Source organism: Stigmatopora argus, chromosome 3, assembly GCF_051989625.1.
Source record: "Stigmatopora argus isolate UIUO_Sarg chromosome 3, RoL_Sarg_1.0, whole genome shotgun sequence".
Lineage (NCBI taxonomy): Eukaryota > Metazoa > Chordata > Actinopteri > Syngnathiformes > Syngnathidae > Stigmatopora > Stigmatopora argus.
Window position 1 is genome coordinate 11,056,407 of NC_135389.1, and position 15,136 is coordinate 11,071,542.

The following is a 15,136-nucleotide window of genomic DNA, read 5'->3' on the forward strand; positions in this document are numbered from 1 at the left end:
TCTACATATATCATCACTGTGTTTTCCAGTGTAATACACTGTATTACAACAATGTTTTATTTTTTTTATTTTTTTTATTAAGCGCCAGCCTTTTCTGGGGCTGTATCTCTTTAATTTAACAACCCAGCACCAAGCAGTCTTACGTCACTTTTCAATAGACCAATCAGAGTAGACCCTGATGAGAACGCGTTGGTTTGCTCTGTTGGCGTAAGAGCTTTCGGTTTGCACCTTTTGAAAATACAAGGAAGCAATGTAAGTATTCTTTTCATTTGAATGTTCAACGTCAAATTGTCATCACAATGAAATCGAGTGTTGCATCAAAAGTGTGTTGACGTCTTGGTTTGGGTATCTTTAATCCGTCACCCCTCCTTGTTGCCGTAATGGTTTGGACCGACCCGCCTCTGTCAGTTCCAAGTGGCGCTGGATCCTTTGCGCCTATTTGGCTGCATATTTTCGTCTTCTATAACACGTCCATTCACTCGATGGCTTTATGCGTGGGCATCTGGAATAACTAACAAAACATGGCCTCTTTAACGCGACGCAAAATTGGATTATAAATACACAAGTGTCGAAGGTAAGCGTGATCGGTTGTTCTCCATATCGCTTGACAACACGCACGTTGACAACATTCTTCAAGGTTCCCTCGGAACCTGGACTGCACCTCGTTGGCCGACGTCACGCACTCCTTATTTCATAAGACCAAAGGACAACACAATGACAAGGGCCCTTAGCAAAGTTGACAGCATTTAAATATTGTTTTGTCACGATTATCTTGGTCGTTCGTAGACGGGACAGACTCAGATTGGGGGCTTCTTTATCGCGTGGATCGCATCGGGTGGCGCGCCTGCTGCGGCGTTCTTCACGCAAGATTTGTTCCAGTGACACATGTTCCTCCGTGAATGGATTATAATTGCCCAATTATGATTTGGTCCATGTCATGGCTAGACGCATGAGTCACTGCTGCTTTGACAATGTCTTTTACGTACATGTTGCTATTATGCTTTTGTGTCAGCTGGACTACATCGTAATGTTTTCGATTCATGATAATTCGCTTGCCCCATACCAACATTATAAAGATCAATAGGCACTGTTTTAGTAGTTGAATTACCAAATGAATGTTCTGTGTTAATCAAAACGTAGAATCATTCATTCATTATACACTATATTAGTAGTGTGTGATATTTTATCGTTACGATCGCTCGGTTGACGATCATGAAATCGTCTTACTAGGTAGGGTCCATGAATGTATTGCTGGCAAGGCATAGCTGGCTCTTTGCTGACAGCAACTACTAATGTGTGGAGACGGCTGCCTTGTCTGATGTAAAGGTGCCGTGGCAGCTGGTTGTTAAATGGTAAATTGATCTTGGACACTTCAAATGCGTGTTGCAATTATCTGCCTGTTCATTTGGTATGAAGATCGATGGGATCCTCCTGATGGTGGAGAATGGAGGGAAATTATCAGCCAACTAGCCTGAAAGTATCGGTGTATTCCAGCAACAAAGGATCCCTCAGAACAAATGGCAACATAATTTTAATTACGCACCAAATGGCTACTCTCAAGACAGAGCATGTTGACGAATTGCTCTTCCTGGCTAAAAATCTGATTGATTTGTTATTTGTTTCTCCTCGGGAGAGAAAAAACTTGAAGCAAAAGGAGCAGAATTTTTTTCAATTGTTTTACTTTAAAGGGAATCAGTTACTTAAGCTAATATGTTTATTTGACCTTTTTAAAAATAACCAGCGTAGTTTTTATGTTAGTCACCCGAAGATGAAGTGGTTATTTTGCCTGATTTCGGTGTAGGCAATGTAGGATCAAACCCACTCAGTGGCTGCATGATTGTGAATGGTTGTCCGTCTCTGTTTGCCATTTGACTGACCGACGACCAGTCTAGGGTATAGTTTGCCTTTCGCTCAAAGTGAGCAGGAATAGGCTCCAGCTCCCAGCGACCCTGACAAGTGGGTGTGGAAATTAAATCAGTTTTTATGTTACATAAGTCCATTGCCTTTTGTGTTTGAGTTTACATGAATTAATTGCATTAATAAATTAAAACCTGATTATTTGGCCTAATGTGTACTTTTTCTTTTAGGGTTTTATATGAGGAAAATAGTCAGTAATGTGCGAATTAGTTAAAAAAAAACAATCTAAAAAATATTGTGATGAGATCGAGATTGTGGTGTGGGTTTATCTTTAGATTAATCGTGATATCTTTTTTCAGTATCACTCACCGCTACACTAGATTGAGATTCATGATGGGTCCAGACGTAACTAGTTTATGATATAAGATTTCCAGTTTGTCAATCAAATCAACCCAAACAATGGAGCAATGGTTCTAATGATTGATTCTGGGTTGTAGTACAAAATATTCCAGGCACATTTGGATGTAGTAAACCACAACATTGTGTGTTGATACAAACACAAGGTATGAAAATCATGCGGATATAACAAAAAACACTGACCTTGTTGGTTCTTTTCTTCTACTACCTGTGAGTTGTGAAGCCATGGCGATCAGGTTTTGCCAAGTTGTTGTGGTTAGACATCTATTGCTTGAGCTACAATGTACTCATGCAGACTCAGGCTGTAAGGGTAAAACTGAGTCATTACCACCTTTTTGTGGTTTAGAGGAAGTTCCAGTCAGTTCCCATCACTATTGGCAGCAGCTCGATGCCAGGACGAAGACAGGAAGTCCTCTAAAGGCAACTCCCGATAGGTCAAAACCTGAGTTCTTTTTTTTTGCTGTGGTTTACTCTTTGTGTAGCTGGCTACCAAACCTCCATCCTTCAGCACCATTCTTTCTTAAGACAATAATTCAATAACTGAAGCAGTTATTTCATTATTTTGTGAGTTTTGTCATTCACAATCTGCTTTTGTTGCGTGAATCAGAATTTTACTTTCAAAGAAAAGTGCATGAAAGTAGGTGTGAATGTGAATGAATGTACAGACGCTCCCCTACTTACGAACGAGTTAGGTTCCGAGCGATTGTTCATAAGTTGAATTTGTTTGTAAGTTGCTCAGTGCTATATTTTGTATTATAATTTATGTTTAAGGCCTATATAAGTATATTGAAGGTTTATATAAGTGTATTTGTATGTTTAAGGCTTGTATAAGTAACACGCATTGGTTTGTACTGAAAAAAAAAATAATTACATGATAACATGGAGAGAATACATACAGTACTGTATACATACATTAGAGAGAGAGAAATTTACTAGAAACTGGCCAAAAGCAGCTATCTAATGACGATTGCAGTTTTCTTTTTTTCATCATAAATGATGTGGTAGCACTGTATGGCATCATTCAATTGATTTGCAAACTTTGTGCAACGTTCAATATTTGGGTCCTGCTGCTCGATCTTTATCCACGGCAACGCCGCACTCGTGTAAAACATGTTTTATTTCTTCTAATTCGCCGTGTATTGACAAAGTAATAAATAACGAGTGGTTTAATAGTAATAAAATGTGTTTAATAGAAGTAAAATTAGACGCATTTCGCGGAGGGGAAGGGGACGACACACGCGGAGGTGGAGGGGGGGGCTGTTCGGGGCTGACTATCCACGGCACTCGTAAACGAACAAACAAATTTAAATTAACTTGGATTAATATATACAGACACTCAACGTTTAATGTACCTTCACACAAAACTGAATTCTAATTTAGTTTTAATCTTTTTTACCTTTGTAACGGGTTGGCCCCACCCCGACGCATCAAGAGTTGTTTGGACCTTGCCGCTTCCCCGTGTCTGATTACCGAGTGTACATATATTCCAGATCTTTTCTTTGCAAAACTCAGCCGATCCATTGTTGTTTACCTGGTATGTAAATGTAGACCAAAGTGGGGGGGGAAACGGGTATGGAAATGCAAAGTCCGCCAAATGCTCGTAGAAAGATTTTATACACGAAAGAGATGCAAAAAAAATGCCATGGCCACCTGGCTTGGTCGCATCACGGGCGAATTATTCGATCGAAATTTCCCCCGTAAGACGAGCATTTTGTATGACGAGCGGTCGTATGACGAGGCACCACTGTATTCAGCGGTGAAATGACACAATCTAGGTTTTATCTAAAAGCTTGCATGATTAAGCTTCCCAGAAAGACAGGGCTGCTGGATGCAATCACACTGTGGAACACCCTCAGTTCAATTAAAAAAAAACAAGTTAAATTGCAATTTCACATTCAGGATAATTCACTTAAAAAACTCTGTATAGAGTTAGTAGGAGATAAATTGTGGTGGAATCATTTGTTTTACGAATAATCATCATGGGAGGTGTCAAAAAGGTCACGTTCATTGTTATGCCGGTCAAATTATCTTTTTAAATGACTATATAGTACTCGTTCTTAATGTACATTTTTTTTATTGCCCGAGTTCAATATAATCCTTTCATATTTGCCAGTCCTCAAAAGGATGTTACTTGTCATTTGAGCAGCTTGCATCGCCCACGCAGCAGATTAGGGATAGCAATTGGTGATATGACGGGATTATGGTATGCATCAAACCATCAGGAATTTATTTATTTCTCCTCAGTGCTCTTCAATGAAGCAACCTGATTGCCTAAATTGTGAAACATGTCCAATTCAGGCACTAAATCCAACTGTCAGTAGTTGGATTTAAATCAGTTCTTGTGTTTGGTTTAACAGGTTACATATTGTTTGTAATGTTGCTTTGAGTAAAACAGATCTGAGATAAAAGGATGCTAATACTACAATTTTGGATAAGTTGAGTGCTTCTGATTTTGTCAAATCTTTTTGGTTAATGATTAAGTGCACTACATGACTGCAACTATCATAGGTGCTTTTGCTTCAGTGGCAACTAATTTGCAGATCAAAATCTAGACTACGCTTTAATCTAAAATAACCTAATGATGATAGGGTGGTGGCTTCACAGAACGAGGCAAAGACATGCTGATGCCCAAATACCAATTTGACAACATTAGTAAGGTCGCTGTGCTTGCTTCTCATTGCTTGGATTTTTTTTTTAAATAACACAGTTTTGACATACTGCAAGTCACGCCACAAGTTCTGTGCCTCTTTCCCCCATTGGTTTTTCCATCAGTTTATTTTTCATCCAAAGGCAGGACTGCGTTTGGTGTGCATTCTATCTACTCTCACATTACACGTGGAAGTTCAGTTGGAAGGTTGGAGTGTCCGGGTAACCAGATCTACAACACAGGGCTCTAGCCGTCTTTGCGGGGAGCTAATGCAAATGACCAACAGTGCAAGCTACATCCATGAACGCTGTAGGGAGCAGGGCTTGCGTGCGCTATTCATAGTAGCAGCGCTGTGCATCAGTGTTCCAGCATAGTTGCTCCATTCCTCTTGTGGTTCAGTCATTTTTGGCCACATAGTTGCCATGCCTGCGTTTCACATTTGAATGAAGGCTGAATATAGCAATTTTCTGGATGAAATGACTCTTGTAGACTATTGTGACCAGTGATGAAACAAACTGAATGTTTCATATTGCAATTATAATCTGGAAAAGAAATTGCTAAACTGTGCAACTAATTGATGGGCCATGGTCACGTGACTCCTGCTGCTCATGATTATCTTTTTGGCAAATATTTTTCAACAGAAACGGCAACCCTCAAAGTTCAAACCATTCTTAAATTTTGACATGTTTTTGTACTTTTTAAATGTTAAGATATTCTTACCAATGCAGGACCTGTTACAGGTAATTAACTGTATAAATAACCACATCCAGGCTGTGTGCCTATTACCTGAACTAACAACTGGGAGTCGTCTGTCTGGGTGTAGCCTTGAGCAAATTTGGGGTTCTTTGTTTTATGCTACAATGTGCCTTTTTCTGAAAGTAAGCAGGGTTTGGAGTGAACGTTTTTTTTTCCTCCAATTGCATTTCTATCCTGATGAAAGGTGAAGGAGAGCAGTTAGAATGCTTCCTCCTCAGGGTGTGCCACGAGAGCACCAACCGTGCAGGACACAATGCCATTTAAGGATACCCGTCAATGCACACTAAGCCCAGCTATCTTGAAACTGTGGTGTTGGGTAAACAGTCATTAGTACAGTTTGAGTTTTAATGTGCCACCCCAAACATTTACAACTAGGTTGTGGTCCTTCTATAAAGCAGGTATTTTAACCGTTGTCTTCATGTGTTGTTAAATTATTTTTCTTGTCAGTCTACATTCATGTGTTAAAGTTTGTAACTGGTCTACTGAATTGCATGGCCTAAATCATATGGGTTGAATTTTAGACTAAATCATGATGTAATTTTCATTACCTCTGAACTATTTCAGTTTTCTCCTCCCTACATATTTGAATACAGTGGTACCTCGACATACGATCGTAATCCGTTCCGAGACTGAGACTGTATGACGAGATTCTCGTAACTCGAGCGGACGTTTCCCATTGAAATGAATGGAAAACAAATTAATTTGTTCCAACCCTCTGAAAAAACACCAAAAACAGGATATTGGATTGGAAAAAATGTTTTATTTCTTCTAATTCGCCATCTATTAACAAAGTAACACATAACTAGTGGTTTAATAGTGATAAAATGTGTTTAATCTAACTATAATTGGGCAGATTTCGCCGACGGGAGACGGAGACGTTTGGGGGAGGGGGTTCGTTTTTTTTCCACGACAACGCACTCGTAAACGGAACAAACAAATTTAAATTAACTTGGATTAATATATACAGACACTCAAACATACGTTTAATGTAACTTTACACAAAACTGAATTCAAATTTTGTTGTAATCTTTTGTTACCTTCGTTTTCCGGGTTGGCGGTTTGCCACGCCTCCACCCTCACGTTCGCTATCGATGGGCTGTTTGCTGTTGTACTACGTATTCCCTTCAAAATATTCCGAAAATGATTCACACAAATGTCCTCACAATAGGATAACCCACGACCACTTGCCAACGAGAAATAGTCTTGTAGTACATTTTAGCGATCGCTCCGCTGCTCATAAAGACCGGCTCGCAACTCCCTCGTTGTAATGGCTCTGGTCGCAGCCGCTTTGAACGGCGCCTATGAGAGAGAGTTGCGACCAGAAATATTACAAAGAGGGAATTGCGAGCCAGTGCCGCTGATGTTCTTAGGAGCAGCGAACGAGAAGTAATATAATACTCCTCGTATTAGATAATAAAAATAACAGGAAATGCAACAGCTGAGCTTACCCACGTATTGATTGTGGGTAATGAAGTTTCATTCTGAGAAAGTGCCATTGCCTATCGGCGTTGTGTCCACGAGTATACTTCATTACCCAGAAAGCCCTCTTTTTGCCCGTGCATGCGCGTTGTGCGTTTCCTGGTCGATGCGTAGAAGAAACTCGTCTGAATTAATCGTTCAGTGCTCGTAGATACTGTTATACACGAAAGATATGCAAAAAAGACAGTGCCATGGCCACCTGGCTTGGTCGCATCACGAAATTTTGATTGCATGACGGGCGAATTATTCGATCGAAATTTCCGTCGTAAGACGAGAATATTGTATGACGAGGGGTTGTATGACGAGGTACCACTGTATGTTTAGATTTAATTATTGCACGTTGGTTGGAATTTCAGATTTTTTTTGTGACAGTTGGTTGAGATCTTACATTATGGAAACACAGCAAGATTCCCCAGTGACCTCTGTCCATTATGGGTCTTCCCGAAAGAGTGTAAGATGATATGTTTGCAAGCTTGCAACAGCATCTTTTATGTTCTTCAACTCTCAATTCATGTAAATGAACCACTACCTTTTTCCACAGTGTTTTCCCACCCGTCTTGTAAGAGCTCACAAAGTAACCAAATGAGACAGTATGTTAGTATGACACTGATGTTGTTTTTCCAAAGACATCAGTAATATGATGCTATGTTCCTGTTTGTGTTGGATTTACTATTATTTATCTAACTACTGGAAAGTTTAGCAAGTCTTATTTCCCAGCCTTTCTCCGAATATGACATGAGATTTCGATTCAATGCTGTACTACACATAAGAAGTTTGATTGAGTTTATTTCTCTTTCTTTTTCCAGACAAAATGAAATCGCCTGGGGCTGGGAGTTAGAACCTTCCGCCGTAGAGAGAAACCAAAAAACGTCATACAGGGCTGTGAATGGACCCAGAGACCCCTGTGTAGGGGTTACGGGGCCCTATCAGCCTTGTGTGATTCTGGACAATGGGGGATGGAGGAGTCGGTGCCACTGGAGGAGAACGGGTCAACCAGTCCCATATCCTGTTTGATAAATTTGTCCAGGCAACCACATGTAAGGGCACGCTTAAGGCCTTCCAGGAGCTGTGTGACCACCTTGATGTCAAGCCAACAGAGTATAGGGTCTTTTACCACAGACTCAAATCTAAACTCAACTATTGGAAGGCCAAAGCTCTTTGGGCCAAGTTAGACAAGAAGGCCAATCAGAAAGAGTATAAGAAGGGTCGTGCCTGCACCACTTCAAAGGTACTTCTCCCGTTTCACCACTGTGTTCAAACCTTGGCATTATTTCTCAACATCAGGATCTAGTCCAGTTTCCCCCCCCCCCCCCCCCCCCCCCCCCCCCCCAAAAATGAACGTTTAGAATTTGGCATGAATACATTTATTGATAATTAAATGATGATTAAAGGAAGTCACATTTTAAATAAAACCTTCAATCTTAAGAATAACAGGCATAAATCCCATACATTGTGGAACAAACACAAAAAATAGGAAAAATATCTGAACATGTGAATAAGTTCTCTGTATTTTAAAATAGGGAGTTACTTTTCAATCACCCTGTAGATATACATGCTGTTGATTTAATATATCTGACATGAGGTGGTTCAGTAAAATGTTTTGCTTTAACACCAGTGTCTGATCATTGGCGCTGGACCATGTGGATTGCGAACAGCCATTGAGCTGGCCTTTCTGGGTGCCAAAGTGGTGCTGTTGGAGAAGAGGGATGCCTTCTCCAGGAACAATGTGCTCCACCTTTGGCCCTTCACTATACAGGACCTCAGGGGCCTTGGGGCCAAGAAATTCTATGGAAAGTTCTGCGCTGGTTCAATTGATCATATCAGTAAGTTGTTGCGAGCACACTGACAGTCCACTCTTGTTTGAACTATTTGATTCATTTACTTTTCATGATTGAATTATCACGGGCAGTTCGGCGGATGAGTGGTTAGCGTGTCGGCCACACAGTGGGGGACCTGGGTTCAAATCCAGGTCTGTCCACCTGTGTGGAGTTTGCATGTTCTCTCTGGGCCTGCGTGGGTTTTCTCCGGGTACTCCGGTGTCCTCCCACATTCCAAAGACATGCTTGGTAGGCTGATTGGACACTAAATTGCCTATACATGAGTGTGAGCGTGAATGGTTGTTTGTCTCATTGTACCCGGCGATTGTGTGGCCACCAATTCAGGGTGTCCCCCGCCTCTGGCCCAGAGTCAGCTGACCCTAGTGAGGATAAAGCGGTTCAGAAAATGAAATCGGGAAAAATAAGAGTGTTATCACATTATTTGGAGGCGTGATAATGCAACTGCCTTTAATTTTTAGGTATTCGTCAACTTCAGCTCATGCTTCTCAAAGTGGCTCTGCTTTTGGGCATTGAAATCCATGTCAACGTTGAGTTCAAGTCCCTCATTGAACCTCCCGAGGATCAGGAGAGTGAAAGTACGTTGATTAATTGATGTTGTTTATTCTCATGGTGCATTTTTATGGGATTACACACATGCATACAATTCTTCACAGAAATAGGCTGGAGGGCTGAGGTCCACCCTAGGACACACCCTGTCAACGAGTTGGAGTTTGATGTGATCATTGGAGCAGATGGTAGGAGAAACACCCTGCCAGGTGAGTCCCTTTCTCAATTTCCTTTCATGTTTCCAAAGTAAATAAAGAAAAACCATGAATGGCAACACTATTGTTGCGCACTTAAGACATGAAAGAAGAAATATAGCACAAATAAAAATAGCCCTGTCTTAGGAGTGCCTCTGTGTCATTTAACTAGGTTTTCGACGAAAGGAGTTCCGTGGCAAGCTTGCAATTGCCATCACAGCAAACTTCATTAACAGGCACACGTCAGCCGAAGCTAAGGTGGAAGAAATCAGCGGAGTAGCCTTCATCTTCAATCAGAAGTTTTTTCAAGACCTCAGAGAAGCGACAGGTGTGGTCAGCTGCAAGTGTCCCATTACTAAGTCTAACGCTGTTGTCAAAACTCTTATCTCCCACGTATTCTTCTGAACAGCCTACCCCATTTGTTAGTCCCAATTAGAACACTTTGACAGCAGTTTTGTTTTTAGGTCGTTTTTGCTGACTTGGCAATGTTTCTGGTGCTCTGCTTATGTGCTGTGCATCACATAATTGCCTCGCTTGTCCTCTGCCCAATGCCAAAGACCTCTCTGCTGCAACTGGGAAATGTTTTGTATTTAGCATTAATGCGCCGTCTCTTGGTGGGCCATTTTAGGTATTGACCTGGAAAACATTGTCTACTACAAAGATGACACACACTACTTTGTGATGACTGCCAAAAAACAAAGCCTGCTGGAGAAAGGAGTCATTCTGCATGTGAGTGATCAAAGTGCTGATCGTGTGTGTTTGTGTGATGTTAAGTTGTCAAATAGTATAAAAATTGTGTTACTGTAACTGTTAGACAGTAGCATGTTTCATTTCATTAGTTCTTTCTCTTGCATGCCTTGTATGCCTCTTTATGGTAACAAAGTCAAATATTGTCAGTACCCAATTGGCAACTCAGGCCTTTTGCAAACAAGGTTTTATTATTATTCATCCATTCATTTTCCGTACGTGGGGGTGCTGGTGCTTATTCCAGCCAACTATGGGCACCATGGAGGTGAAATCCTAAATTGGTGGCCAGCCAATCGCAGGGTATAAGGAGACAGACAACCATTCACGCACAGACTCATACCTAGAGGCAATATAGAGTGTTCAACCAGCCTACCATGCATGTTTTTGGGATGTGGGAGGACACCGGATTGCCTACAGAAAATCCACACAAGACCATGCAAATCCCGCATAGGAACGTCCGAACCTGTGATTGAACCCTCGATCTCAGAACTGTGAGGCTAACAGGTTAAACACTCGCCCATTGGGCGGCCTTATTATTATTATAAATAGTTATTTTAATCCTAAAACATTTATTAATAATGACAGATCATTGAAATTAAATTTATATTGCTTCTTTGTGTGGGTACAAGGCTTCCCTCACTATTTGTTCTGGTTGGAATAAAGTCCAATACAATTCAATTCTTTCCTTTCCCTTGCTCACTTCCACAGGAAAGCATGTATATGCACTGTACAAACACTATTCAAGGTGTGTCATCATGAATATGTGCTGTTTTGGTCATTAGCCTCCTTGAAGGTGTCTTAAAATAACATTTTAAGTTTTCACTTCAAATGTTTTTAAGTACGCTAATGCTAGATAAAATGTACAAACCCTTAAAGCTGAGGAAGTGTACCTCTTTGTATCAAAGTCAAAACAATGACTCTCCCGTACATTTTGGAAAGGGAGAGATCAAGGAAGACAGAATTTTTTGGCAGGGGAACAGTAAGGCCACATAATTCCATCATGACGCATTAGTTGACAACCTCCTCTGCTCTCACCTTCTACTAACAACAGTCTGGCAATAGATGCCCAGCGAGCTTGAAGCAAGAAGAATGTAGCTCTTACACCCTGCAATAAAAAACGGTCACTCGTAAAGCATGCATTGATTTGATGCTACATGTTTGAAAGACTTGCAGAGGAAGCATAACCTTACACAAGCACATTGCCCTATTTATGTGTAGTTTCAAACTGTTTTACTTGTAAATTATTTACCCCCGTAGTTGACACCAATTTTTCCCCAACTGTTTGTTTATGACACTTTAACTGATCTGTCCACTTATAAATTCATCCAAAAGAATCTCAACATATTGATCACTTTATCCTACTTTCTGTAGTTCACATTTGATATTTGGTTGGCAGTAAAAGTTGCATTACAATCAAAATCCATTGTAATGAAAGCATTGAATCATTGTCTATGGTTACATGATTTTTACTATGATTACATTTAATAATTCTTTCATAAATATTTAAATTTCAAATATTTGTTAATTTGTTCAGGCAAATTACCTGGACAAACAAATATGGTAAAGAGAATGTTTTATTTTTTTGTATTGTAGGACTATGCAGATACAGAGATGCTTCTTTCCAGAGCAAACGTGGATCAGGTTGCCCTCTTGTCTTATGCCCGCGAGGCAGCAGATTTCTCCACCAACCATCAGCTGCCCACTCTGGATTTTGCCATTAACCACTACGGCCAGCCTGATGTTGCCATGTTTGACTTCACCTGCATGTACGCGTCCGAGAACGCTGCCATGGTCCGTCAGCGTAACGGCCATAAACTGTTGGTGGCGTTGGTGGGAGATAGTCTTTTGGAGGTGAGAGTGGTTTTAACAATTGTGCTTATTATGCCCATGTTGGGTCATCACATTTAAATGAGCTGCTGTCTCCAGCCCTTTTGGCCCATGGGTACTGGAATTGCTCGAGGTTTCTTGGCAGCCATGGACTCGGGATGGATGGTGAAGAGCTGGGCTCAGGGAAAACAGCCATTAGAAGTACTGTCTGAGAGGTGAGCGTGTGGAAACATGAAGCTGTTTTGTGTTAAACTCGTAGGCCAACACTTACATCATTCTTCTTCAAACACTAACCTTAAACTCAGTGATTTCCCCGGACACATGAATGTGTATGATTCAATCCATCATTTACCGCCTTTCTCTTTCTTAATAAAATGACAATATCTAAACAGAATTTGATTCTTTATAGTAGCTGTGTGGACTCTTGTTAATACGGTTTCGCAGTCTTAATTCTATCGTTAGATCTTGAACTAATCCATTCATTGGATTAGTAATACATTTAACTAATTCTTTTGAAATATCTGCTCTTTGCCTAGGGAGAGTATTTATCGCCTACTGCCTCAGACCACGCCAGAAAATGTCAGCAAGAACTTCAGTCACTACAGCGTAGATCCCACGACACGCTACCCCAATATTAGCCTTAATTTCCTCAGACCTAGCCAGGTGAGTTCGTCGGGAAATAAAAAAAAAACATATTTTTGCTGTCTACAATAAAAAAAGGCTATAAAATTAGGTTAACCTTTGCAAAATACAAGAGCATTATTCTGAATGCTGCCATGAATTAATACTTGTAACTCTGTCAGATAGGCATATTTGTTATATATTTGTTATATATTCTCTTCATATCATATACTCAATGATTTAGCCAGTTTTGTATGTAAGAAAAACTGCAGCGCCAACAAAGTGCTGGACAATAAATACAACTCCTAATATAAATCAGATAACATGATGTAACTTGGAAACAAAATAGATCTTAAAATTATCATACAATAAAATAATGCATACATTGAGAAAAACTATAAGTAATGGAGACTTGGTTCATTCGCAGGTACGGCACCTTCTAAACACAGGAGAGTCAACAGAGATGCACATTGAAATTGAGAATGTGATCAACTCATCAACACCTAAGTTGATCAGGAATGGTTTGTATTCACTCTTTATCTTCTGCAAATAGTTTTTTTAAATTTATTTTTACCAATTTTATTTTCTATTTTCATAATTCATCAGTAATTATATTTTTTGCTGTTGCTCCGATTGAATAATGCGGGACTATTTCCACTGTAGACAACTGCCTGCTTGACAAGCAGTTGCAAGGTAAAATCAGTTCTGAATGCATGGTGTTGCTTTTCTTCAGGTATTAATAATTTTAACAAGTGTGTTTTTCTACCTTATGCTTAAAATTAAAGTAACGTTTTGATGGATGAAATATGAAATTACTAACTTAGTCAGTGAGCGATTCTAGTCAATTCAATTTTAACTGCACTTGAGTTCCGCCTCCTCTCCTAACCTTTCATTTGCATCCTGTATCATCCTTGACAATGAACAATTGACCCTTAACGGTTAATTACATTTCCTGATGGACCAGTTTATATTGGTACTAACATGGCTGATAAAGTCACGGATAGTTGCCCTTTGTGACTCGACACAGCCTGACCGAGGCTTGAAGATCATTGTCCAGCAGGAAATCCATTTATATGTCCAAAATTATTTGAGCTCACTGTGATGACGCCCTTGGAAGCCGTAATGGCTTTAAATATTCTATAAGACTTTATAGAATTGGACAAAGACCATTAAATATGTATTTAACAAGAGAAGCTGGCTCATATCATCATTCTATTCAATCGAAAGCTGTTTTATAAGGTTGAGTTTAGACTTTTCAAAAAGATTTGTTGTGTGTTTTTGTGGTGGTTTTTCCTCTTAAGGACTTTTATCAATGCACCGGGACAAATTCATGCTACTAAATAATTCTAACTACTAAGATATATACATATAGTTGTTCAAAATGCTTAAGGGAGTACTAAGTAGTGTAGGCCATTTTATCACAGTAGGCAATATACTGTGTAATATAAGTTTCCGTCAAAATGGTAATGGTTTATGTAAAATAGATTTTTAAACCATCAGCTAACCAATACATTTTTCTCCTCGCCTCTACAGAATCCATAGCAAGATCCAGCAAACTTCTCAATTGGTGCCAGAGACAGACAGAAGGATACCGAAATGTTTGCGTTAAAGACCTCACCATGTCATGGAAGAGCGGTCTGGCACTGTGTGCACTCATCCACCGATACCGACCAGATCTTATGTGAGTATATGAAATTGACACTTGCATAGATTGCAAATCAAAGACAACTGGGCTCAGCATATGCCACCCAATTCAAATTGCTGGAAGGTTACAGTGGTGTTTGGAATGACTGGCCTGTTGTGGAAATGTATGCTGTTTATTGTCTGGTTGGGACATTACCTTTTTTTCTGTCATTATTAATGAAGTGACAGATTCCACTTATAGGCAGGCTACTTAAGAGGGACTTTGCCTTATGTTCACCTACAAATGAATGTGTGTTCTTATAGAGCTATAATGTATTATGGTCTCTTGAGGCAACAAAGCTGTTAACATAAGCTCTTTGTGCTGTCTCAGCCGCTTTTTAAGGTTGAATGTGGGAGATGTTTATATGAACTACGTAACGTGTAAAAGCATATTGAAAGAGGTTTCAGAGTTCCCGCGGCGCTTAATGGAATGCACTTATGTTTTTTAATAGAATATTTGTATTAATGTTGATGAGTGGTTTAAATGGTGTTCAGTTTGCACTGATGAAATTTAGTGTATATAA

The 15,136-nt window shown here is 39.9% G+C and overlaps 1 protein-coding gene across 1 annotated transcript in view; it reads left to right on the plus strand.

Moving 5' to 3' along the window:
• Window positions 1–302: 302 nt before the first annotated feature.
• mical3a (microtubule associated monooxygenase, calponin and LIM domain containing 3a) overlaps window positions 303–15,136 on the plus strand; it is a 46,279-nt gene continuing 31,445 nt past the window's right edge. The window contains exons 1-12 of the mRNA XM_077597535.1: window positions 303–574; window positions 7,963–8,384; window positions 8,772–8,979; window positions 9,453–9,569; window positions 9,648–9,749; window positions 9,907–10,062; window positions 10,363–10,463; window positions 12,075–12,332; window positions 12,408–12,523; window positions 12,845–12,971; window positions 13,357–13,450; window positions 14,463–14,610. Of these exons, the coding sequence (XP_077453661.1) occupies window positions 8,106–8,384; window positions 8,772–8,979; window positions 9,453–9,569; window positions 9,648–9,749; window positions 9,907–10,062; window positions 10,363–10,463; window positions 12,075–12,332; window positions 12,408–12,523; window positions 12,845–12,971; window positions 13,357–13,450; window positions 14,463–14,610 (1,706 nt within the window). The 5' untranslated portion in view covers window positions 303–574; window positions 7,963–8,105. The remainder of the gene's footprint in view (window positions 575–7,962; window positions 8,385–8,771; window positions 8,980–9,452; window positions 9,570–9,647; window positions 9,750–9,906; window positions 10,063–10,362; window positions 10,464–12,074; window positions 12,333–12,407; window positions 12,524–12,844; window positions 12,972–13,356; window positions 13,451–14,462; window positions 14,611–15,136) is intronic.